Here is a 23,779-nt window from a genome sequence, read left to right as displayed (position 1 = left end):
GGATAGGGGAGAAAGAATACTTCCTACGTATTCCCTGCGTGTCGTAGAAGGCGACTAAAAGGGGAGGGAGCGGGGGGCTGGAAATCCTCCCCTCTCAATTTTTTTTTAATTTTCCAAAAGAAGGAACAAAGAAGGGGGCCAGGTGAGGATATTCCCTCAATGGCCCAGTCCTCTGTTCTTAACGTTACCTCGCTAATGCGGGAAATGGCGAATAGTTTGAAAAAAAAAAAAATGGAAAAAGTGTGTGTGTGTGTGTGTGCAAATGCACGTGTGTACTATGTTGGGCAGCTGGTGTGATGTCTGATAACTATCTTGTGAAAGTAAAGGTGAGGATTTGTAGAGATTTATAGAAAAGAGGAAAAATATTGAAGTGAAGAGAGTGGTATGCGTAAGTGAGCTTGCAAAAGAGACTTGTGTGATGTAAAACCATGAGAGATTGAGTGTAGAATGGTAAAGGGTGAGAGTAAATGGAGCAAAGAGAATGGTGTGGAATGGGAGGTATTCAGAAAAGGAGTGCTGGCATATGCAAGAGATGCATGTAGCATGCAAAAGGTGGGAGATGGCAGATCAGAGAGGGTGGTGAGTGGTGGAATGATAGAAAGGTCTGTGGGGCCTGCATTTGAACAGAGAGCTGTGGTTTTGCTGCATTATGCATGACAACCTAGAGAATGAATGTTAGCAAATGTGGCCTTTCTTTGTCTGTTCCTGGTGCTACCTTGCTAAACTGGAAAATGGTGATCCAAGTAAAAAAATTATATATATATGATGTATTACTCAGTTGGCAGAGGTGCAGTTAGTAGTTATCCTTATGGCAACTAACTTAAATTCCTTCATCTGTTCTATACTTCTATCGACCCTTCCTGTTTAGAGAAAAATGCATTGGAAAGTATGGTTTCTACGACAGTAATGAAATATTATGAACATAAACATATTTATCTTACTTTCAAAAGCAAACTTAACTCAGAATACCAGAAATTTGTTAATCAAGAAGCCAATGCTTAAATCTCAAAAATACAAAATGCAAAATAATGATATAACAAGTTGTAAAATGGATTACAAGAATCCATCTATCCCTTAAAAGAAAATCTGATGTGAATATTTCTGATGTTAATGCTGTTCATTTTATATACAGTTACAAATACAAAATCATGATGTCTCTAAACATAAAGAATGCCTTAACCATGAAAACAACCATGAACAATCGTGTGCCTTGAATTTCAGTAAAATATTATGAATGGCTTTCTATGTTAAAGTTTACAACACATAATGCAACATACAACCATAAAATGCTTCTTTAGCTGCGAACATTTGGCTTAAAAAAGCTTGAATCAGTATTCTCTACAAGCACTCCCTCCTCAACGTTGACAGATAAAGCTATCCCTGCAGAGCTACCTCCAAATAAAATGTCAGATATGTATACAATATCAAATATTTCAGCCAGTTCTGATACAACAATCCTGAATCTTTACAACCCCAAAGAAAATCATGCATTTTTATAGCAACATATATATGTCCCTTACAACTGAAAAATCAACCTACCCCACACACACACATACAAATGTCTTTCAGATAACAAAACTGACAGGACACAATGTACATCTCTAAAGCAGGAAAAGACTGGCTTCCTATCATCCTATAAAATACTGCGGACTTGTATAATGTCTTAAGTATTAAATTCTTTACTTCACATCGAACACATGGCACATGTTAAAAGCCAATACATTCCTTTACTTTGGCTTTCAACTTTTAAAAATGACTTTTTAATTTCTACATACTACAAGGGTCTACTGAACTTGATAGTAAGGAATAAAAAACTAATGCTTCAACCACACTGGAAGCTTTAATAAATACTTCAGAAGCATTATCTTAGTCTGAGGTCTTTTATTAATGGGATCTCAAAGACTGAGGCTACTGGTGTTTCAAAGTTGGGATTTTCCATTGTTTAATTTACTTACCCTCAAGAATATGTCTAAACCAAACACAGTTAAGAAAATGTAAGTATGGAAATGGTCCTACATTTAAGAAAGTTAACACTGATCATATGCCTACATGAGAAAGTCCTGCTCCAAGCCAAGAGCATCAAGTATCACACCCATTGGAGTGCGCTTGAGGCCAAGATACTCGACTTTGTTCATTAACTTGTTCTTCAGGTTGCGCAGTCTCATGGAGGCATGCACAAATATCACTGAAAAGGCAGAAAAGGTTTAAGACAATGGAGTATAGGGAAATCAAACTGAATAAATAATAAACCCGAACTAGATCTTTTAAAGTCATAAGATGAACTGTGCAAATACTGGATATAACATGTCTGGTGTTTCACTTACCCTTAACTGCCCAAGGACCAATTAGTATCGAAGAGTCTTGGTGTTACTAAGGGCCTTTCTAAAGGCTCCTACAACCCAATGCTGCACTCCTTCATGGAACCAGGGAAACTTTTAGAGTGAGAAGTTCTTTGATTGAACTGAATCCCTAATGATACAGCCTTCCCAAAGGTGACTTTTCACACACACTGTTCCCTCATGAAAATAGAGTCCGACAAAGCCATGTCTGGTAAATATATACAATTCCCGCTAATGAAGTTGGCATGACGAGGCTGCAGTACAATCATCAAGGATATATATGAAATAAAACCAAGAAAACTATGTATTCACTGCCAATTAGTACTTTGCTTGTTTCCCTTTCTTCTTAAAAACTCATTCAAACAATCAGGAACTGAATCAGTAAGGTTCTGAAGCCATTCAGGGTCCATCTTTAAAATCAGTAAGGCTCTGAAGCCATTTAGGGTCCATCTTTAACCAAATTTCACAAATGGTTGCCTCCAGCTAAGGTAGCAATGAAGTATCCCTGTTATGTAATTTCATTTTCACAAGTGCCCACAAGTTTTCGGATGGATTCAAATCTGGTGAATTCCAGAACAAGGCATTGAAAAACGAACTGCACAGTCCTTAAGCCACTTAAGTGCCTAATTTGGCAGTGTGGGAAGGGGCCCCATCCTGCATGAACACTTTGGTCTTGCATTCTTTAATGAATCTGGCAGATTGTCAGCTCAAGGTAACTATGTCTGTTCATGGTTTCATTCTTTGGCAACACCACAGGGTCCCTAACAGCATGAGAAATGAAACAACCCAATAAGTGAAGCAGGGAACTTTACAATGCTTGCAGTGTACTTGTAGTCAAATGGATTACAGCCTGGTAATCTGTACACATGCCCATCATGGCCATGTGTCACAGAAAAGGACTTATCACTCCACACGACACATCTGAACTTAGCTAAATTCCACACTCCATATTTCTTATGTGGGACACCTGCAGCTCTGGGACTTAAGGTCCTCATGTAAGCAGCATTGCACTGTCCTTACCAACCCATCATTGCAGTCTAGGGTTTTTTCTTTTAATTCTTTGGCACTTGAGCGTGGATCTGCATCCACTTGACATTTAAGAATATTAAGGGCCTTTCAAATAGGTTGGTGCTGCTATCATTTACATTTCTTAACTCATCTTTGTACTGATCGCAAGCTCATACCGGTAATATCAGCAATTTCCAAAGGAAAGCCAAAAAAGAATTTCGTAAGTTATTCCAGTGAGCTTTGCTGAAGTATCGTTAAAATAGATACATTTATGAAAGTGTGGTCAGATGAATCAATTAAGGAAAAGACTATGTAGTTACCATGTGAAGGATGAGAGGTGAAATACAGATCCAGAATATTAGGAAAGTGTCACAGCAGTCATGAATATGGGTGGGAGAGGAGATAATTTGCTCTGGATCACTAAGAATGGAGAACTTGTGGGTCTCAACACCCCACCATCTACACCGAAGGAATTCAACATTTCCATATAGTGAATGTTGAAATCACCCAAGCAGAGGATCTCAGCTTGCAAGTGAGAGGGTGCCACAATCTCCTTGGGCAGGAGTCTTGATGATGAAGAAAGATGTAAAATTTGTAGATCAGTAAGCAAAACAAGGGAAAAGTCTGATAGCTGGGAGAAAGACCTTGAGCCAGATAACATCAAAGTCTGGGGACTCAAGGACCTCAAGGTATGCAACAGGTGTGCTGATACTGGAATAATCACAGACACCACCTATAAACTGGAACTGTGAGTAAAGATAATGGTTGGATATGAAAAAGGCGCTAGTGAGAACATCATTAAAGAATTGGGTCTCAGAGAGAAGTAAGATATTAGAATTACTAAACAGATGACATTCAACAGAAGAGAGACCGTGAATGATGGGATAGTGAATAGAAAGATCATGGGAGGGGCCAGCACTACTACTGTCTGAGGCCTCCCACTCACTGACAGGATAGTCAGGTAGAAACCAGGATATTATTACCCCATGATGAAGGGGACTAAGGACCATAGGTTTGTTGGGATCTATCAGAGTTATATCTTAAAATGACTGTACAGACAGAAGATGGCAAAAGAACAGAAGCCAGCAGGACTAGTCTGGCAGTCCTGTTTTGATGAGACAGAAAGTAAGACCAACAATCCTAATACGGAGGGCTAACGATAGTTCTGAGCACCACTATAGATAGTGCTCCTCAGCCAGGACATTAGTACCACTTTGTGCAGCTGCTGTGGGATGAGATATTCCCTGAGTTAGCTATTCTTTGACCTTAATCTGGAAGGTATGCTTCACTATTCAATCCCTAACATTTCCACTCATACTTTTTTTTTAATCCTCCATCATCTACAACACTTTACTACTCTATATATTACAGCCATATGATCTGAAGAACTTCCTCCCAACCCTCTTCTTGACCACAAATCATGCACACTGCCTTTATATTCTTTCATCCAAAAATACAATCAATATTGCTTTTGTCTACTCCAGGTGCTTAAAGAGTACATTTGCAACACTCAAGTTTGCTGATGCATACAATCAATATATTCTTTAACCTTTTTCATTTGCACCTATCACACCCTCCTCCTCCTCCCTGTCTTCCAAAAATTCATTCATCACCCAACACAGTTTTTCCTTTGCCTCTGCATCCTGCAATGCTCTTTCAAGTTTTTTAAGAAAAATCCTGAACTGCCTCTTCTCTATCATAAGCAACTATAGTGAATTAACAGACAAAAACTAAAACCAGTGTTATTTCATTTCTATCTACTGCATCAAGCTGTTACTAACAGGTGGATCTTTTAAAGTTATGAAGAAGCATGACAATTTTTGCCATAGCATTCATACTTGCTTGCCTTCATCCATTCCCAGTGCTACCCGCCCCAAAGGTACCCATTTTATCAGTGTAAGATGCTTTGAAGGCTTGGGGTCTTAACATGCAGGAAAGTGTAAGTGTAAGGGACACAACAAAGTGGAGTGGTGTGGTTTACAGGGATGATGTGCTGTTAATGGGCAGAACCATGGTATGTGAAACAGTTGGGAGAAACCACAGAAAGGTCAGTGGGGTTTGACTGTGGATATGGGCTCTGGTTTCGGTGCAATATAAATGGAAGCTTGGTAATGAGGCTATTTCATCATCTGTTCCTGGCACTACCTCGCATTTGTGAAAAATGACAAACACATACTAGGGAAAAAAATTAAGAAAATATTCACCATGAGATATCTTTCTACCTCCTGTACAGAGAAAAGATGCACTTAGAATCATATCTTAGTATTATATGTGGAAAAAAAATCACTAATGTCCCTAAGACACATGCAACATACAGAGCAATCACTGTATAACTGCAGTAATAAAACTTACCCAAAATGGGCAGGAAGATACCCATAAGGAAAACCACCACAGAGCCCAACAGATAAACTATGAAATAGATTCCAAGAATAAGGATGATGAGGGAGACAACAGGATGATCCTTCTTGAATTGTACAGCTGGTTGTTTGTTGTTTGTCAAGTAGTAGAACAAGCCAAAAGCTAGGCCCATTGCTGTCATACCGCAAAACATCTTGGTTGGGTGAATGACACTGGAAATTAAAAATGTCTATGAAACAATATATTAAGGGAATTCATGCATACACTACAAAATTATGCTACATCATGAGCTCATCCATGCCATCAGTCTGTCTTCCTTTGCGGTTAGATGATCAATGGGCATGCGGCAAAAGCAAAGGTACGTACACATAACTTATTTTAAACATAGACAGGACCAGCTATGATGCAACACGTGCTGTGGGTAATACATTCAATCTTTTGTTTGTTAAGACAAATTCATAAAGAGACTTTTGAAAAATGTGTTGACCCAATCCATGACCATTAAGTATCACACATTCCAAATAATAGCCCCTCAATGAGAAGTGACTCTGTTAGCTAGGTTGTTATGATTTTAGTATCTATTTATAACTGTCTGCCTATTTTCAGGCAAAAAAAAATCTGAGGTGCTTTAACACACCAAGAAACTATTTCATTTATCAGACTGCTTCCAATATTTGTGTAAAAGCTAAAATGACTTCAGAAACATTATGAATGTAATGAGGAGGAAGCAAAGCCACAGCTATAACCCTTAAAGCAACACCAATCAATATTCTGATAACTTTCAATTGGCATATTTATACATACAATTGGGACCGAAGGTCGCAAAATGTGCGTGCACCTATGTGCAGAGAGGGAAGGGCAATTGAGAAGTAATTGTTTGGTATCATCTTTATGGTAATTGCATCATGGGCATGAGGGATCTTGGGATTTCTTGAAATGGTGTTTGTATTGTTGTAGTGATGGGTGATGCCCAGATAATGTGTGGGAGTGTGAGACTCATTTTCGATCAAGGAGTGTGGTTTTCATGAGCTTGTTTGGTGGGTTGGAGTTTCAGACAGAGTTGGAAGGGTAGCAGCTTAGTGCTTGTCAGGAGTTATTTCAGCGAGTATGTGCTTTGTCCGTTATATATGTTGCGAATGGGGGGGATCTGAGATTACAGGTTACTGAAGCATGTGGCTGAGGTAAGCTTTTCCTTCCTACTTGGGGAAAGGAGATTAGTTATAGAGTGGTTTGGGTAGGAGCGGCCTACTGCTAATGCATAGAAATGAGCACCGAGCACACTGCAGTGGGACTGTATTAGTAGGCTCATTGTTTCATTGTGAATATATTATGCGTTTGTAGTTGCTAGACAGCCAGTGATCGTTCTGAGTACATTATACTAAGTGGTCTGCAGCTTTGTTATATTTGCTCTTGAGCAAAATAGCATCAAGAAGAGAGCCACAGAGGAGAAAATCCTTACTTAGCTCTTTGCTCTGCTGCTCCTTCTTTTGGAAAAGTATGCAGGAGGGGAAGATTTTAAGCAACCCACTCCTGCCTCTCTTAATCACCTTCTATGGCACGTGGGGAATATGTGGGCAGTACTTTTTCTCCCCTATCCTAGGGATTATTTATATATCTATTATATCTATTATATATTATTACATCTATTCATCTATCAGTGAGAGAGTATCATTAAATTTTAGGGAAAATAAAAAGATGTTCTGGAAGGAGGTAAATAAAGTGCGTAAGACAAGGGAGCAAATGGGAACTTCAGTGAAGGGCGCTAATGGGGAGGTGATAACAAGTAGGGGTGATGTGAGAAGGAGATGGAGTGAGTATTTTGAAGGTTTGTTGAATGTGTTTGATGATAGAGTGGCAGATATAGGGTGTCTTGGTCGAGGTGGTGTGCAAAGTGAGAGGGTTGGGGAAAATGATTTGGTAAACAAAGAAGAGGTAGTAAAAGCTTTGCGGAAGATGAAAGCCAGCAAGGCAGCAGGTGTGGATGGTACTGCAGTGGAATTTATTAAAAAAGGGGGTGACTGTATTGTTGACTGGTTGGTAAGGTTATTTAATGTATGTATGACTCATGGTGAGGTGCCTGAGGATTGGCGGAATGCGTGCATAGTGCCATTGTACAAAGGCAAAGGGGATAAGAGTGAGTGCTCAAATTACAGAGGTATAAGTTTGTTGGTAAATTATATGGGAGGGTATTGATTGAGAGGGTGAAGGCATGTACAGAGCATCAGAATGGGGAAGAGCAGTGTGGTTTCAGAAGTGGTACAGGGTGTGTGGATCAGGTGTTTGCTTTGAAGAATGTATGTGAGAAATACTTAGAAAAGCAAATGGATTTGTATGTAGCTTTTATGGATCTGGAGAAGGCATATGATAGAGTTGATAGAGATGCTCTGTGGAAGGTATTAAGAATATATGGTGTGGGAGGAAAGTTGTTAGAAGCAGTGAAAAGTTTTTATCGAGGATGTAAGGCATGTGTACGTGTAGGAAGAGAGGAAAGTGATTGGTTCTCAGTGAATGTAGGTTTGCGGCAGGGGTGTGTGATGTCTCCATGGTTGTTTAATTTGTTTATGGATGGGGTTGTTAGGGAGGTAAATGCAAGAGTTTTGGAAAGAGGGGCAAGTATGAAGTCTGTTGGGGATGAGAGAGCTTGGGAAGTGAGTCAGTTGTTGTTCGCTGATGATACAGCGCTGGTGGCTGATTCATGTGAGAAACTGCAGAAGCTGGTGACTGAGTTTGGTAAAGTGTGTGGAAGAAGAAAGTTAAGAGTAAATGTGAATAAAAGCAAGGTTATTAGGTACAGTAGGGTTGAGGGTCAAGTCAATTGGGAGGTGAGTTTGAATGGAGAAAAACTGGAGGAAGTGAAGTGTTTTAGATATCTGGGAGTGGATCTGGCAGTGGATGGAACCATGGAAGTGGAAGTGGATCATAGGGTGGGGGAGGGGGCGAAAATTCTGGGGGCCTTGAAGAATGTGTGGAAGTCGAGAACATTATCTCGGAAAGCAAAAATGGGTATGTTTGAAGGAATAGTGGTTCCAACAATGTTGTATGGTTGCGAGGCGTGGGCTATGGACAGAGTTCTGTGCAGGAGGATGGATGTGCTGGAAATGAGATGTTTGAGGACAATGTGTGGTGTGAGGTGGTTTGATCGAGTGAGTAACGTAAGGGTAAGAGAGATGTGTGGAAATAAAAAGAGCGTGGTTGAGAGAGCAGAAGAGGGTGTTTTGAAGTGGTTTGGGCACATGGAGAGAATGAGTGAGGAAAGATTGACCAAGAGGATATATGTGTCGGAGGTGGAGGGAACGAGGAGAAGAGGGTGACCAAATTGGAGGTGGAAAGATGGAGTGAAAAAGATTTTGTGTGATCGGGGCCTGAACAAGCAGGAGGGTGAAAGGAGGGCAAGGAATAGAGTGAATTGGAGCAATGTGGTATACCGGGGTTGACGTGCTGTCAGTGGATTGAATCAAGGCATGTGAAGCGTCTGGGGTAAACCATGGAAAGCTGTGTAGGTATGTATCTTTGCGTGTGTGGACGTATGTATATACATGTGTATGGGGGGGGGGGCCATTTCTTTCGTCTGTTTCCTTGCGCTACCTCGCAAACGCGGGAGACAGCGACAAAGTATAATATATAATAATATAAGTTTGTTGAGCATTCCTGGTAAATTATATGGAAGGGTATTGATTGAGAGGGTGAAGGCATGTACAGAGCATTAGATCGGGGAAGAGCAGTGTGGTTTCAGAAGTGGTAGAGGATGTGTGGCTCAGGTGTTTGCTTTGAAGAATGTATGTGAGAAATACTTAGAAAAGCAAATGGATTTGTATGCAGCATTTTTGGATCTGGAGAAGGCATATGATAGAGTTGATAGAGATGCTCTGTGGAAGGTATTAAGAATATAAGGGTTGGGAGGCAAGTTGTTAGAAGCAGTGAAAAGTTTTTATCGAGGATGTAAGGCATGTGTACGTGTAGGAAGAGAGGAAAGTGATTGGTTCTCAGTGAATGTAGGTTTGTGGCAGGGGTGTGTGATGTCTCCATGGTTTTTTAATTTGTTTATGGATGGGGTTGTTAGGGAGGTGAATGCAAGAGTTTTGGAAAGAGGGGCAAGTATGCAGTCTATTGTGGATGAGAGAGCTTGGGAAGTGAGTCAGTTGTTGTTCGCTGATGATACAGCGCTGGTGGCTGATTCACGTGAGAAACTGCAGAAGCTGGTGACTGAGTTTGGTAAAATGTGTGAAAGAAGAAAGTTAAGTGTAAATGTGAATAAGAGCAAGGTTATTAGGTACAGTAGGGTTGAGGGTCAAGTCAATTGGGAGGTAAGTTTGAATGGAGAAAAACTGGAGGAAGTAAAGTGTTTTAGATATCTGGGAGTGGATCTGGCAGCGGATGGAATCATGGAAACGGAAGTGAATCACAGGGTGGGGGAGGGGGCAAAAATCCTGGGAGCCTTGAAGAATGTGTGGAAGTCGAGAACATTATCTCGGAAAGCAAAAATGGGTATGTTTGAAGGAATAGTGGTTCCAACAATGTTGTATGGTTGCGAGGCGTGGGCTATGGATAGAGTTGTGCGCAGGAGGGTGGATGTGCTGAAAATGAGATGTTTGAGGACAATGTGTGGTGTGAGGTGGTTTGATCGAGTAAGTAACGTAAGGGTAAGAGAGATGTGTGGAAATAAAAAGAGCATGGTTGAGAGAGCAGAAGAGGGTGTTTTGAAATGGTTTGGGCACATGGAGAGAATGAGTGAGGAAAGATTGACCAAGAGGATATATGTGTCGGAGGTGGAGGGAACGAGGAGAAGTGGGAGACCAAATTGGAGGTGGAAGGATGGAGTGAAAAAGATTTTGAGTGATTGGGGCCTGAACATGCAGGAGGGTGAAAGGCGGGCAAGGAATTGAGTGAATTGGATCGATGTGGTATACCGGGGTTGACGTGCTGTCAGTGGATTGAACCAGGGAATGTGAAGCATCTGGGGTAAACCATGGAAAGTTGTATGGGGCCTGGATGTGGAAGGGGAGCTGTGGTTTCGGGCATTATTGCATGACAGCTAGAGACTGAGTGTGAACGAATGAGGCCTTTGTTGTCTTTTCCTACCGCTAACTCGCACACATGAGGGGGGAGGGGGATGGTTTTCCATGTGTGGCGAGGTGGCGATGGGAATGAATAAAGGCAGACAGCGTGAATTGTGTGCATGGGTATATATGTATGTGTGTGTGTGTGTATATATATGTGTACATTGAGATGTATAGGTATGTATATTTGCGTGTGTGGACGTGTGTGTAGATACATGTGTATGGGGGTGGCTTGGGCCATTTCTTTCGTCTGTTACCTTGCACTACCTCGCAAACGCGGAAGACAGCGACAAAGCAAAATAAAAAAATATTTTCTTTTTTTTTCTTTTTTGCTTTGTCGCTGTCTCCCGCGTTTGCGAGGTAGCGCAAGAAAACAGATGAAAGAAATGGCCCAACCCACCCCCATACACATGTATATACATACGTCCACACACGCAAATATACATACCTACACAGCTTTCCATGGTTTACCCCAGACGCTTCACATGCCCTGATTCAATCCACTGACAGCACGTCAACCCCGGTATACCACATCGATCCAATTCACTCTATTCCTTGCCCTCCTTTCACCCTCCTGCATGTTCAGGCCCCGATCACACAAAATCTTTTTCACTCCATCTTTCCACCTCCAATTTGGTCTCCCTCTTCTCCTCACTCCCTCCACCTCCGACACATATATCCTCTTCGTCAATCTTTCCTCACTCATTCTCTCCATGTGCCCAAACCACTTCAAAACACCCTCTTCTGCTCTCTCAACCACGCTCTTTTCATTTCCACACATCTCTCTTACCCTTACGTTACTTACTCGATCAAACCACCTCACACCACACATTGTCCTCAAACATCTCATTTCCAGCACATCCACCCTCCTGCGCACAACTCTATCCATAGCCCACGCCTCGCAACCATACAACATTGTTGGAACCACTATTCCTTCAAACATACCCATTTTTGCTTTCCGAGATAATGTTCTCGACTTCCACACATTCTTCAAGGCTCCCAGAATTTTCGCCCCTCCCCCACCCTATGATCCACTTCCGCTTCCATGGTTCCATCCGCTGCCAGATCCACTCCCAGATATCTAAAACACTTTACTTCCTCCAGTTTTTCTCCATTCAAACTTACCTCCCAATTGACTTGACCCTCAACCCTACTGTACCTAATAACCTTGCTCTTATTCACATTTACTCTTAACTTTTTTCTTTCGCACACTTTACCAAACTCAGTCACCAGCTTCTGCAGTTTCTCACATGAATCAGCCACCAGCGCTGTATCATCAGCGAACAACAACTGACTCACTTCCCAAGCTCTCTCATCCACAACAGACTTCATACTTGCCCCTCTTTCCAAAACTCTTGCATTCACCTCCCTAACAACCCCATCCATAAACAAATTAAACAACCATGGAGACATCACACACCCCTGCCGCAAACCTACATTCACTGAGAACCAATCACTTTCCTCTTTTCCTACACGTACACATGCCTTACATCCTCGATAAAAACTTTTCACTGCTTCTAACAACTTGCCTCCCACACCATATATTCTTAATACCTTCCACAGAGCATCTCTATCAACTCTATCATATGCCTTCTCCAGATCCATAAATGCTACATACAAATCCATTTGCTTTTCTAAGTATTTCTCACATACATTCTTCAAAGCAAACACCTGATCCACACATCCTCTACCACTTCTGAAACCACACTGCCCTTCCCCAATCTGATGCTCTGTACATGCCTTCACCCTCTCAATCAATACCCTCCCATATAATTTACCAGGAATACTCAACAAACTTATACCTCTGTAATTTGAGCACTCACTCTTATCCCCTTTGCCTTTGTACAATAGCACTATGCATGCATTCCGCCAATCCTCAGGCACCTCACCATGAGTCATACATACATTAAATAACCTTACCAACCAGTCAATAATACAGTCACCCCCTTTTTTAATAAATTCCACTGCAATACCATCCAAACCTGCTGCCTTGCCGGCTTTCATCTTCCTCAAAGCTTTTACTACCTCTTCTCTGTTTACCAAATCATTTTCCCTAACCCTCTCACTTTGCACACCACCTCGACCAAAACACCCTATATCTGCCACTCTATCATCAAACACATTCAACAAACCTTCAAAATACTCACTCCATCTCCTTCTCACATCACCACTACTTGTTATCACCTCCCCATTTGCCCCCTTCACTGAAGTTCCCATTTGCTTCCTTGTCTTATGCATTTTATTTACCTCCTTCCAGAACATCCTTTTAATTCTCCCTAAAATTTAATGATACTCTCTCACCCCAACTCTCATTTGCCCTCTTTTTCACCTCTTGCACCTTTCTCTTGACCTCCTGTCTCTTTCTTTTATACATCTCCCACTCAATTGCATTTTTTCCCTGCAAAAATCGTCCAAATGCCTCTCTATTCTCTTTCACTAATAATCTTACTTCTTCATCCCACCACTCACTACCCTTTCTAATGAACCCACCTCCCACTCTTCTCATGCCACAAGCATCTTTTGCGCAATCCATCACTGCTTCACTAAATACATCCCATTCCTCCCCCACTCCCCTTACTTCCATTGTTCTCATCTTTTTCCATTCGGTACTCAGCTACCTCGCACACATGAGGGGGCAGGGGGATGTTATTCCATGTGTGGCGAGGTGGCGATGGGAATGAATATAGGCAGTGTGAATTGTGTGCATGTGTATATATGTATGTGTCTGTGTGTGTATATATATATGGGTACATTGAGATGTATGGGTATGTATATTTGCGAGTGTTGACGTGTATGTATATACATGTGTATGGGGGTGGGTTGGGCCATTTCTTTCGTCTGTTTCCTTACACTACCTCGCAAACGCGGGAGACAGCGACAAAGCAAATGAGAGTTGGGGTGAGAGACTATCAGTAAATTTTAGGGAAAATAAAAAGATGTTCTGGAAGGAGGTAAATAGGGTGCGTAAGACAAGGGAGCAAATGGGAACTTCAGTGAAGGGCGTAAATGGGGAGGTGATAACAAGTAGCGGTGATGTGAGAAGGAGATGGAATGAGTATTTTGAAGGTTTGTTGAATGTGTCTGATGACAGAGTGGCAGATATAGGGTGTTTTGGTCGAGGTGGTGTGCAAAGTGAGAGGGTTAGGGAAAATGATTTGGTAAACAGAGAAGAGGTAGTAAAAGCTTTGCGGAAGATGAAAGCCGGCAAGGCAGCAGGTTTGGATGGTATTGCAGTGGAATTTATTAAGAAAGGGGGTGACTGTATTGTTGACTGGTTGGTAAGGTTATTTAATGTATGTATGACTCATGGTGAGGTGCCTGAGGATTGGCGGAATGCGTGCATAGTGCCATTGTACAAAGGCAAAGGGGATAAGAGTGAGTGCTCAAATTACAGAGGTATAAGTTTGTTGAGTATTCCTGGTAAATTATATGGGAGGGTATTGATTGAGAGGGTGAAGGCATGTACAGAGCATCAGATTGGGGAAGAGCAGTGCGGTTTCAGAAGTGGTAGAGGATGTGTGGATCAGGTGTTTGCTTTGAAGAATGTATGTGAGAAATACTTAGAAAAGCAAATGGATTTGTATGTAGCATTTATGGATCTGGAGAAGGCATATGATAGAGTTGATAGAGATGCTCTGTGGAAGGTATTAAGAATATATGGTGTGGGAGGCAAGTTGTTAGAAGCAGTGAAAAGTTTTTATCGAGGATGTAAGGCATGTGTACGTGTAGGAAGAGAGGAAAGTGATTGGTTCTCAGTGAATGTAGGTTTGCGGCAGGGGTGTGTGATGTCTCCATGGTTGTTTAATTTGTTTATGGATGGGGTTGTAAGGGAGGTAAATGCAAGAGTCCTGGAAAGAGGGGCAAGTATGAAGTCTGTTGGGGATGAGAGAGCTTGGGAAGTGAGTCAGTTGTTGTTCGCTGATGATACAGCGCTGGTGGCTGATTCATGTGAGAAACTGCAGAAGCTGGTGACTGAGTTTGGTAAAGTGTGTGGAAGAAGAAAGTTGAGAGTAAATGTGAATAAGAGCAAGGTTATTAGGTACAGTAGGGGTGAGGGTCAAGTCAATTGGGAGGTGAGTTTGAATGGAGAAAAACTGGAGGAAGTGAAGTGTTTTAGATATCTGGGAGTGGATCTGTCAGCGGATGGAACCATGGAAGCGGAAGTGGATCATAGGGTGGGGGAGGGGGCGAAAATTTTGGGAGCCTTGAAAAATGTGTGGAAGTCGAGAACACTATCTCGGAAAGCAAAAATGGGTATGTTTGAGGGAATAGTGGTTCCAACAATGTTGTATGGTTGCGAGGCGTGGGCTATGGATAGAGATGTGCGCAGGAGGATGGATGTGCTGGAAATGAGATGTTTGAGGACAATGTGTGGTGTGAGGTGGTTTGATCGAGTAAGTAACGTAAGGGTAAGAGAGATGTGTGGAAATAAAAAGAGCGTGGTTGAGAGAGCAGAAGAGGGTGTTTTGAAATGGTTTGGGCACATGGAGAGAATGAGTGAGGAGAGATTGACCAAGAGGATATATGTGTCGGAGGTGGAGGGAACGAGGAGAAGAGGGAGACCAAATTGGAGGTGGAAAGATGGAGTGAAAAAGATTTTGTGTGATCGGGGCCTGAACATGCAGGAGGGTGAAAGGAGGGCAAGAAATAGAGTGAATTGGAGTCATGTGGTATACAGGGGTTGACGTGCTGTCAGTGGATTGAAGCAAGGCATGTGAAGCGTCTGGGGTAAATCATGGAAAGCTGTGTAGGTATGTATATTTGCGTGTGTGGACGTGTGTATGTACATGTGTATGGGGGGGGGGGGTTGGGCCATTTCTTTCGTCTTTTTCCTTGCGCTACCTCGCAAACGCGGGAGACAGCGACAAAGTATAAAAAAAAAAAAAAAAAAAAAAAATATACATAACGCGGGAGACAGCGACAAAGCAAAATAGATAATAAATAAAATATATATATATATATATATATATATATATATATATATATATATATATATATATATATATATATACATATATATTCTATCATCTATTTTGCTTTGTTGCTGTCTCCCGTGTTAGCCAGGTAGCGCAAGGAAACAGACGAAAGATTGGCCCAACCCACCCACATACACATGTATATTCATACACGTTCACACATGCAAATATACATGCCTATACATCTCAACGTATACATATATATACGCAAAGACATATACATATATATACATTTACATAATTCATACTGTCTGCCTTTATTCATTCCCATTGCCACCTTGCCACACATGAAATAACAACCCCCTCCCCCTCATATGTGTGAGGTAGTGCTAGGAAAAGACAACAAAGGCCACATTCGTTCACACTCAGTCTCTAGCTGTCATGTAATAATGCATTGAACCCACAGCTCCCTTCCCACATCCAGGCTCCACAGAAACTTCCATGGTTTACCCCAGATGCTTCACATGCCCAGGTTCAATCCACTGACAGCACGCTGACCCCAGTATACCACGTCGTTCCAATTCACTCTATTCCTTGCACGCTTTTCACCCTCCTGCATGTTCAGGCCCTGATCACTCAAAATCTTTTTCACTCCATCTTTCCACCTCCAATTTGGTCTCACACTTCTCCTCATTCCCTCCACCTCTGACACATATATCCTCTTGGTCAGTCTTTCCCCATTCATTCTCTCCAAGTGATCAAACCATTTCAAAACACCCTCTTCTGCTCTCTCAACCACACTCTTTATTACCACACATCTCTCTTACCCTATTATCACTTACTCTATCAAACCACCTCACACCACATATTGTCCTCAAACCTCTAATTTCCAGCACATCCACCCTCCTGCGCACAACTCTATCCACAGCCCATGCCTCGCAACCATACAACATTGTTGGAACCACTATTCCTTCAAACATAGCCATTTTTGCTTTCCGAGATAATGTTCTCGGCTTCCACACATTCTTCAACGCTCCCAGAATTTTCGCCTCCTCCCCCACCCTATGAATCACTTCCGCTTCCATGGTTCTATCCACTGCCAGATCCACTCCCAGATATCTAAAACACTTCACTTCCTCCAGTTTTTCTCCATTCAAACTTACCTCCCAATTGACTTGACCCTCAACCCTACTGTACCTAATAACCTTGCTCTTATTCACATTTACTCTCAGCTTTCTTCTTTCACACACCACCAAACTCAGTCACCAGCTTCTGCAGTTTCTCACATGAATCAGCCACCAGCGCTGTATTATCAGTGAACAACAACTGACTCACTTCCCAAGCTCTCTCATCTACAACAGACTGCATACTTGCCCCTCTTTCCAAAACTCTTGCATTCACCTCCCTAACAACCCCATCCATAAACAAATTAAACAACCATGGAGACAATCACACATCCCGGCTGCAAACCTATATTCACTGAGAACCAATCACTTTCCTCTCTTCCTACACGTACACATGCCTTAAATCCTCAATAAAAACTTTTCACTGCTTCTAACAACTTGCCTCCCACACCATATATTCTGAAATCCTTCCACACAGCATCTCTATCAAATCTATCATATGCCTTCTACAGATCCGGAAATTCTACATACAAATCCATTTGCTTTTCTAAGTATTTCTCACATACATTCTTCAAAGCAAACACCTGATCCACACATCCTCTACCACTTCTGAAACCACACTGCTCTTCCCAAATCTGATGCTCTGTACATGCCTTCACCCTCTCAATCAATATCATCCCATATAATTTCCCAGGAATACTCAACAAACTTATACCTCTGTAATTTGAGCACTCACTCTTATCCCCTTTGCCTTTGTAGAATGGCACTATGCAAGCATTCCCCCAATCCTCAGGCACCTCACCATGAGTCATACCAACCAGTTAACAATAGTCACCCCCTTTTTTAATAAATTCAACTGCAATACCATCCAAACCTGCTGCCTTAAGCTTTCATCTTCTGCAAAGCTTTTACTACCTCTTCTCTGTTTACCAAACCATTTTCCCTAAACCTCTCACTTTGCACACCACCTCGACCAAAACACCCTATATCTGCCACTCTATCATCGAACACATTCAACAAACCTTCAAAATACTCACTCCATCTCCTTCTCACATCACCACTACTTGTTATCACCTCCCCTTTTGCCCCCTTCACTGAAGTTCCCATTTGTTCCCTTGTCTTACGCACTTTATTTACCTCCTTCCAAAGCATCTTTTTATTCTCTAAAATTTAATGATGCTCTCTAACCCTAACTCTCATTTGCCCTCTTTTTCACCTCTTGCACCTTTCTCTTGACCTCCTGCCTCTTTCTCTTATACATCTCCCACTCATTTGCATTATTTCCCTGCAAAAATCGTCCAAATGCCTCTCTCTTCTCTTTCACTAATAATCTTACTTCATCCCACCACTCACTACCCTTTCTAATGTGCCCATCTCCCATGCTTCTCATGCCACAAGCATCTTTTGCGCAAGCCATCACTGCTTCCCTTAATACATCCCATTCCTCCCCCACTCCCCTTACCTCCCCCGTTCTCACCTTTTTCCATTCTGTACTCAGTCTCTCCTGGTATTTCCCCACACAAGTCTCCTTCCCCAGCTCACTTACTCTCACCACCCTCTTGACCCCAACATTCTCTCTTCTTTTATGAAAACATCTACAAATCTTCACCTTCGCCTCCACAAGATAATGATCAGACATCCCTCCAGTTGCACCTCTCAGCACATTAACATCCAAAAGTCTCTCTCACGCGTCTATCAATTAACACGTAATCCAATAACGCTTTCTGGCCATCTCTCCTACTTACATACATATACTTATGTATACCTCACTTTTTAAACCAGGTATTCCCAATCACCAGTCCTTTTTCAGCACATAAATCTACAAGCTCTTCACCATTTCCATTTACAACACTGTACACCCCATGTACACCAATTATTCCCTCAACTGCCACATTACTCACCTATGCATTCAAATCACCCATCACTATAACCCGGTCTCGTGCATCAAAACTACTAACACACTCACTCAACTGCTCCCAAAACACTTGCCTCTCATGATCTTTCTTCTCATGCCCAGGTACATATGCACCAATAATCACCCATCTCTCTCCATCAACTTTCAGTTTTACCCATATCAATCTAGAGTTCACTTTCTTGCACTCTATACTCCCACCACTCCTGTTTCAGGAGTAGTGCTACTCCTTCCCTTGCTCTTGTCTTCTCACTAACCACTGACTTTACTCCCAAGACATTCCACACCACTCTTCCCCTTTACCCTTGAGCATCGTTTCATTCAAAGCCAAAACATCCAGGTTCCTTTCCTCAAACAAACTACCTATCTCTCCTTTTTTCTCATCTTGGTTACATCCACAAACATTTAGACACCCCAATCTGAGCCTTCGAGGAGGATGAGCACTCCCTGCATGACTCCTTCTTCTGTTTCCCCTTTTAGAAAGTTAAAATACAAGAAGGAGAGGGTTTCCAGCCCCCCGCTCCCGTCCCCTATAGTTGCATTCTACGACACGTGAGGAATGCGTTAGAAATATTCTTTCTCCCCTGGTAAATTATATGGGAGGGTATTGATTGAGAGGGTGATGGCATGCACAGAGCATCAGACTGGGGTAGAGCAGTGTGGTTTCAGAAGTGGTAGAGGATGTGTGGATCAGGTGTTTGCTTTGAAGAATGTATGTGAGAAATACTTAGAAAAGCAAATGGATTTGTATGTAGCATTTATGGATCTGGAGAAGGCATATGATAGATTTGATAGAGATGCTGTGTGGAAGGATTTCAGAATATATGGTGTGGGAGGCAAGTTGTTAGAAGCAGTGAAAAGTTTTTATTGAGGATTTAAGGCATGTGTACGTGTAGGAAGAGAGGAAAGTGATTGGTTCTCAGTGAATATAGGTTTGCAGCCGGGATGTGTGATTGTCTCCATGGTTGTTTAATTTGTTTATGGATGGGGTTGTTAGGGAGGTGAATGCAAGAGTTTTGGAAAGAGGGGCAAGTATGCAGTCTGTTGGGGATGAGAGAGCTTGGGAAGTGAGTCAGTTGTTGTTCGCTGATGATACAGTGCTGGTGGCTGATTCATGTGAGAAACTGCAGAAGCTGGTGACTGAGTTTGGTAAAGTGTGTGAAAGAAGAAAGTTAAGTGTAAATGTGAATAAGAGCAAGGTTATTAGGTACAGTAGGGTTGAGGGTCAAGTCAATTGGGAGGTAAGTTTGAATGGAGAAAAACTGGAGGAAGTAAAGTGTTTTAGATATCTGGGAGTGGATCTGGCAGCGGATGGAACCATGGAAGTGGAAGTAAATCATAGGGTGGGGAGGGGGCGAAAATCCTGGGAGCCTTGAAGAATGTGTGGAAGTCAAGAACATTATCTCGGAAAGCAAAAATGGCTATGTTTGAAGGAATAGTGGTTCCAACAATGTTGTATGGTTGCGAGGCATGGGCTATGGATAGAGTTGTGCGCAGGAGGGTGGATGTGCTGGAAATGAGATGTTTGAGGACAATATGTGGTGTGACGTGGCTTGATTGAGTAAGTAATGTAAGGGTAAGAGAGATGTGTGGAAATAATAAGAGCGTGGTTGAGAGAGCAGAAGAGGGTGTTTTGAAATGGTTTGGGCACATGGAGAGAATGAGTGAGGAAAGATTGACCAAGAGGATATATGTGTCGGAGGTGGAGGGAACGAGGAGAAGTGGGAGACCAAATTGGAAGTGGAAAGATGGAGTGAAAAAGATTTTGGGTGATCGGGGCCTGAACATGCAGGAGGGTGAAAGGCGGGCAAGGAATAGAGTGAATTGGATCTATGTGGTATACCGGGGTCGACATGCTGTCAATGGATTGAATCAGGGCGTGTGAAGCGTCTGGGGTAAACCACGGAAAGTTCTGTGGGGCCTGGATGTGGAAAGGGAGCTGTGGTTTTGGGCATTATTGCATGACAGCTGGAGACTGAGTGTGAGCGAATGGGGCCTTTGTTGTCTTTTCCTGGCGCTGCCTCGCACACGAGAGGGGAGGGGGATGTTATTCCGTGGGTAGCGGGGTGGCGATGGGGGTGAGTAGGGGAAGACAGTGTGAATTGTGTGCATGTGTGTATATGTGTGTGTCTGTGTGTGTATATATGTGTGTACGCTGGGATGTGTGGGTGTGTATGTTTGTGTGTGTGGACGTGTGTGTGTGTGCATGTGTGTGGGGGTGGGTTGGGCCAATTCTTTCGTCTGTTTCCTTGCGCTACCAAGCAGGCGCGGGAGACAGCGACAAAGCAAAATAAAAATAAAAAAAAATATATATATATATTTCTCCCCTATCCCTGGGGATATATATATTAATGCTATATTTGGTATAGCATTAATAAATTACTTGCACAGTTCAGCTAACATAAAGGGGACATATCAACTGTTAACATTGAATTAATCATAAGAAATGAAATTAGGCTAAGATCAATAATGTTAATCAATAACCCTAAACTCCAAATACCACCTAAATTCAAGATAACTGCTGTACTGGTGAAACATGCCTGTACTACTCTAGACCAAACTGATAAAGATTTATTTTATACAAGTCATTCGCTTGCATGTCTATATTTCATACTTTTCAAGATTTCCAAACCAATGAGGCACAATCACCATTAATGGTCTTTGACAAAGAGGTTTGGTTTGATTTTTTCCCAAAAATACATAAAAAGTGTACATATAAGAATATTTCACCAAGGACTGCAGATAAAATGAAAAACAATTCCTCTTAAGACATGACAGAACGCATATACATATGACAACCACTACACTGTTTGTTGCTGACATATCTAGCCACTCGGGACTTCAATTTCTTTTTTCATATCATCATAAATTCCACCTGCTACTGATGCCTCATTAATAAATAACCATATTCTACCCGTCTCCACTGTTCCCCAAGAGGCGTTTATACATACCTTCATCATACCAATTGTGCTGCTCATTCATCGTTTTAAATGACCCATTAGCCCCCCCAAGGACATAATGAAACCATTTACACGTCATCAAGGTCAACAGAGATATGACAAACATGGTGATTCATATGGGGGTGACCTAACAGCGGCAGCAAAGGTCACAAATCAGTCAGCAGGGGTCGAAAAGTCTACTTATAAAGGTTGGGGAAACGAGGAGGTACGGGAGTGTCAAGTTAAATATTAAGGGATAGACCCTTCGGTAAAGGACTATGTGTCTGGCATCCACCCTACGGTACAATATACCAAGTGGCTGGTAAATCTGTTACTAATGCTACTGTCTCGTGGTTTCCCTCCCGAACAATGACATACGTAAGCCATGGGGGGGTGGAGAGGGTTCAAAGGGCATGGCAACCGCCCACACAGTCATTTACACAACTACAGTGTTAAGTAGAGCCAGTCCAACTTTACCTCGGATAAAACCTGAAAGCACATGAAACCTAATGTGCACATTCCCACAGCCTGTCATTCTCTCAGTAAACTTAAAATCCACAATTTAACTCGGACTCACCCGACCACAGCAAAGACAATCAAGTACGTCAGAAAGTAATTTGTCTGGTAGTACAGCAGATTTTGAATGACTCTGTTGGACCATTTGTCTGCATCCTTGAAGTTTGGAATCTGAAACCTAGCCGATTCCATCAAGAAATCGTCGAGACTTCGAAGAGGAGACACCGAAATACCGTCTACGTCGGCCATGTTGGTGACACTAGTGCTTTCCGAGCAAGTGTTGCCAGACACTCAAGCTGTAGCAACAAAATTATCATCAACTTAATACATTAAAATCTAATTAAAAAGATAGCAAAAAAACCTCTTAGAAGTCATCTATAATCCTTATCTTTTTACTTGATATTACTATGATTTATATAACTTGATTACATGGCAAATTTCAGCGCTATCAATTACTAATTCTATTAGGAAATACATGTATTAAAGAGACAAAGATAATTATATTAACATTAGAATAATAGGATAAGTTTAAAAGGGCTAAGAATGTATATAATACATGCATAGTATAGGTATATTGTAAATCTAAATATTTGTCATCTTAGTGATATACAAGCAAGTCTGGTAACAATGAGCCAACCTTTGCTTGCAAAATTAGATTGGGATGTAAAACTATTCATAAAGCAAGCAGTATATCATGGCATTTCATATTCATTGAAATATTAGAAAAAAGCATTCTTTACCCTTAATTTGAAAATCTTTATGTACAAATTAATGAACGTGGCAGGAAACGCCTAGCCGAAAAAAATATTTTGTCGCAATAATTTGCTTACACAGTTCACTTTATATATATATATATATATATATATATATATATATATATATATATATATATATATATATATATATATATATATGCTAATCCGTTTCCTGCGTCATCAAGGTATGACAATTAATCACCTTCAATCTTGCCTCATGTAATTGGATCAAGCAGCAGATTCTGTACACTTGCGAGGAATATGTATTTCAATGAGCATCTATGTTCTCCCAGATCATTTTCCCGTAACCGAAGTCCCTCCATTATCAGTGATTTCCCACTTTCACTGTATGAGTAGCTCGCCGCATCTCTTACCATGCTGATTGTTCTTTCAGTGCCATCACTTTACATTTGCCAAAGGTTATTTCAATTTCTTGGGGGATTATAGACTAATTGCACCAGTGTGCATTTTCATCTCACCGTCTTAGTAACTTTTTTTGAGGACCAATTTCCATTAACATTCACCTTGCCAGACTGGTAGAACTATAATTTCTCTGCTTTTTAATTAGATTTGACTACGTATATCAGGCTTCCTATCAATATAGTTCTTTGCGTCATTTTCCTCTTATTTTATTTGTATATATTCATTGTCTTATCTACCGTAATTTTCAGGTATTTAAGATCATCCATTCCCTTTGTCCCTCATGTCTGCATATATATATAGACGAGGTGTAGAATAAGGTCGGTGATAAGCTTACCCAAACAAACATGAAGTATAGATTCCATAAATGGATCGAGATTCCACCAGGTTTTAGAGGGTTAGATTAAGATTCTCTCGATCTCGATCCTCTCTTGT

At 41.5% G+C, this 23,779-nt stretch overlaps 1 protein-coding gene across 1 annotated transcript; it reads right to left on the bottom strand.

Moving 5' to 3' along the window:
• Positions 1–490: 490 nt before the first annotated feature.
• Jwa (PRA1 family protein Jwa) lies at positions 491–22,444 on the bottom strand. The gene is made up of 4 exons (XM_071676715.1): positions 22,231–22,444; positions 5,700–5,917; positions 2,050–2,185; positions 491–860 (listed from the first exon to the last, which is right to left on the bottom strand). Exons 1-4 carry the CDS (start codon positions 22,416–22,418, stop codon positions 848–850), a joined length of 555 nt encoding a protein of 184 aa, XP_071532816.1. The 5' UTR covers positions 22,419–22,444; the 3' UTR covers positions 491–847.
• Between the last annotated feature and the right edge of the window lie 1,335 nt (positions 22,445–23,779).

The sequence above is a fragment of the Panulirus ornatus genome, chromosome 23 (assembly GCF_036320965.1).
Source record: "Panulirus ornatus isolate Po-2019 chromosome 23, ASM3632096v1, whole genome shotgun sequence".
In the NCBI taxonomy this organism is placed as follows: Eukaryota; Metazoa; Arthropoda; class Malacostraca; order Decapoda; family Palinuridae; genus Panulirus; species Panulirus ornatus.
This window is presented reverse-complemented; position numbering and strand designations above follow the sequence as displayed.

Excerpts from the sequence above, each read along its gene's own strand:
- Jwa (XM_071676715.1), bottom strand. The coding sequence starts at position 22,418 with ATGGCCGACGTAGACGGTATTTCGGTGTCTCCTCTTCGAAGTCTCGAC. Across the intron at positions 5,918-22,230 it reads ATTGTCTTTGCTGTGGTCGG|TGTCATTCACCCAACCAAGA; the intron begins GTGAGTCCGAGT and ends TTTAATTTCCAG. Across the intron at positions 2,186-5,699 it reads TATCTTCCTGCCCATTTTGG|TGATATTTGTGCATGCCTCC; the intron begins GTAAGTTTTATT and ends CTGCCTTTTCAG.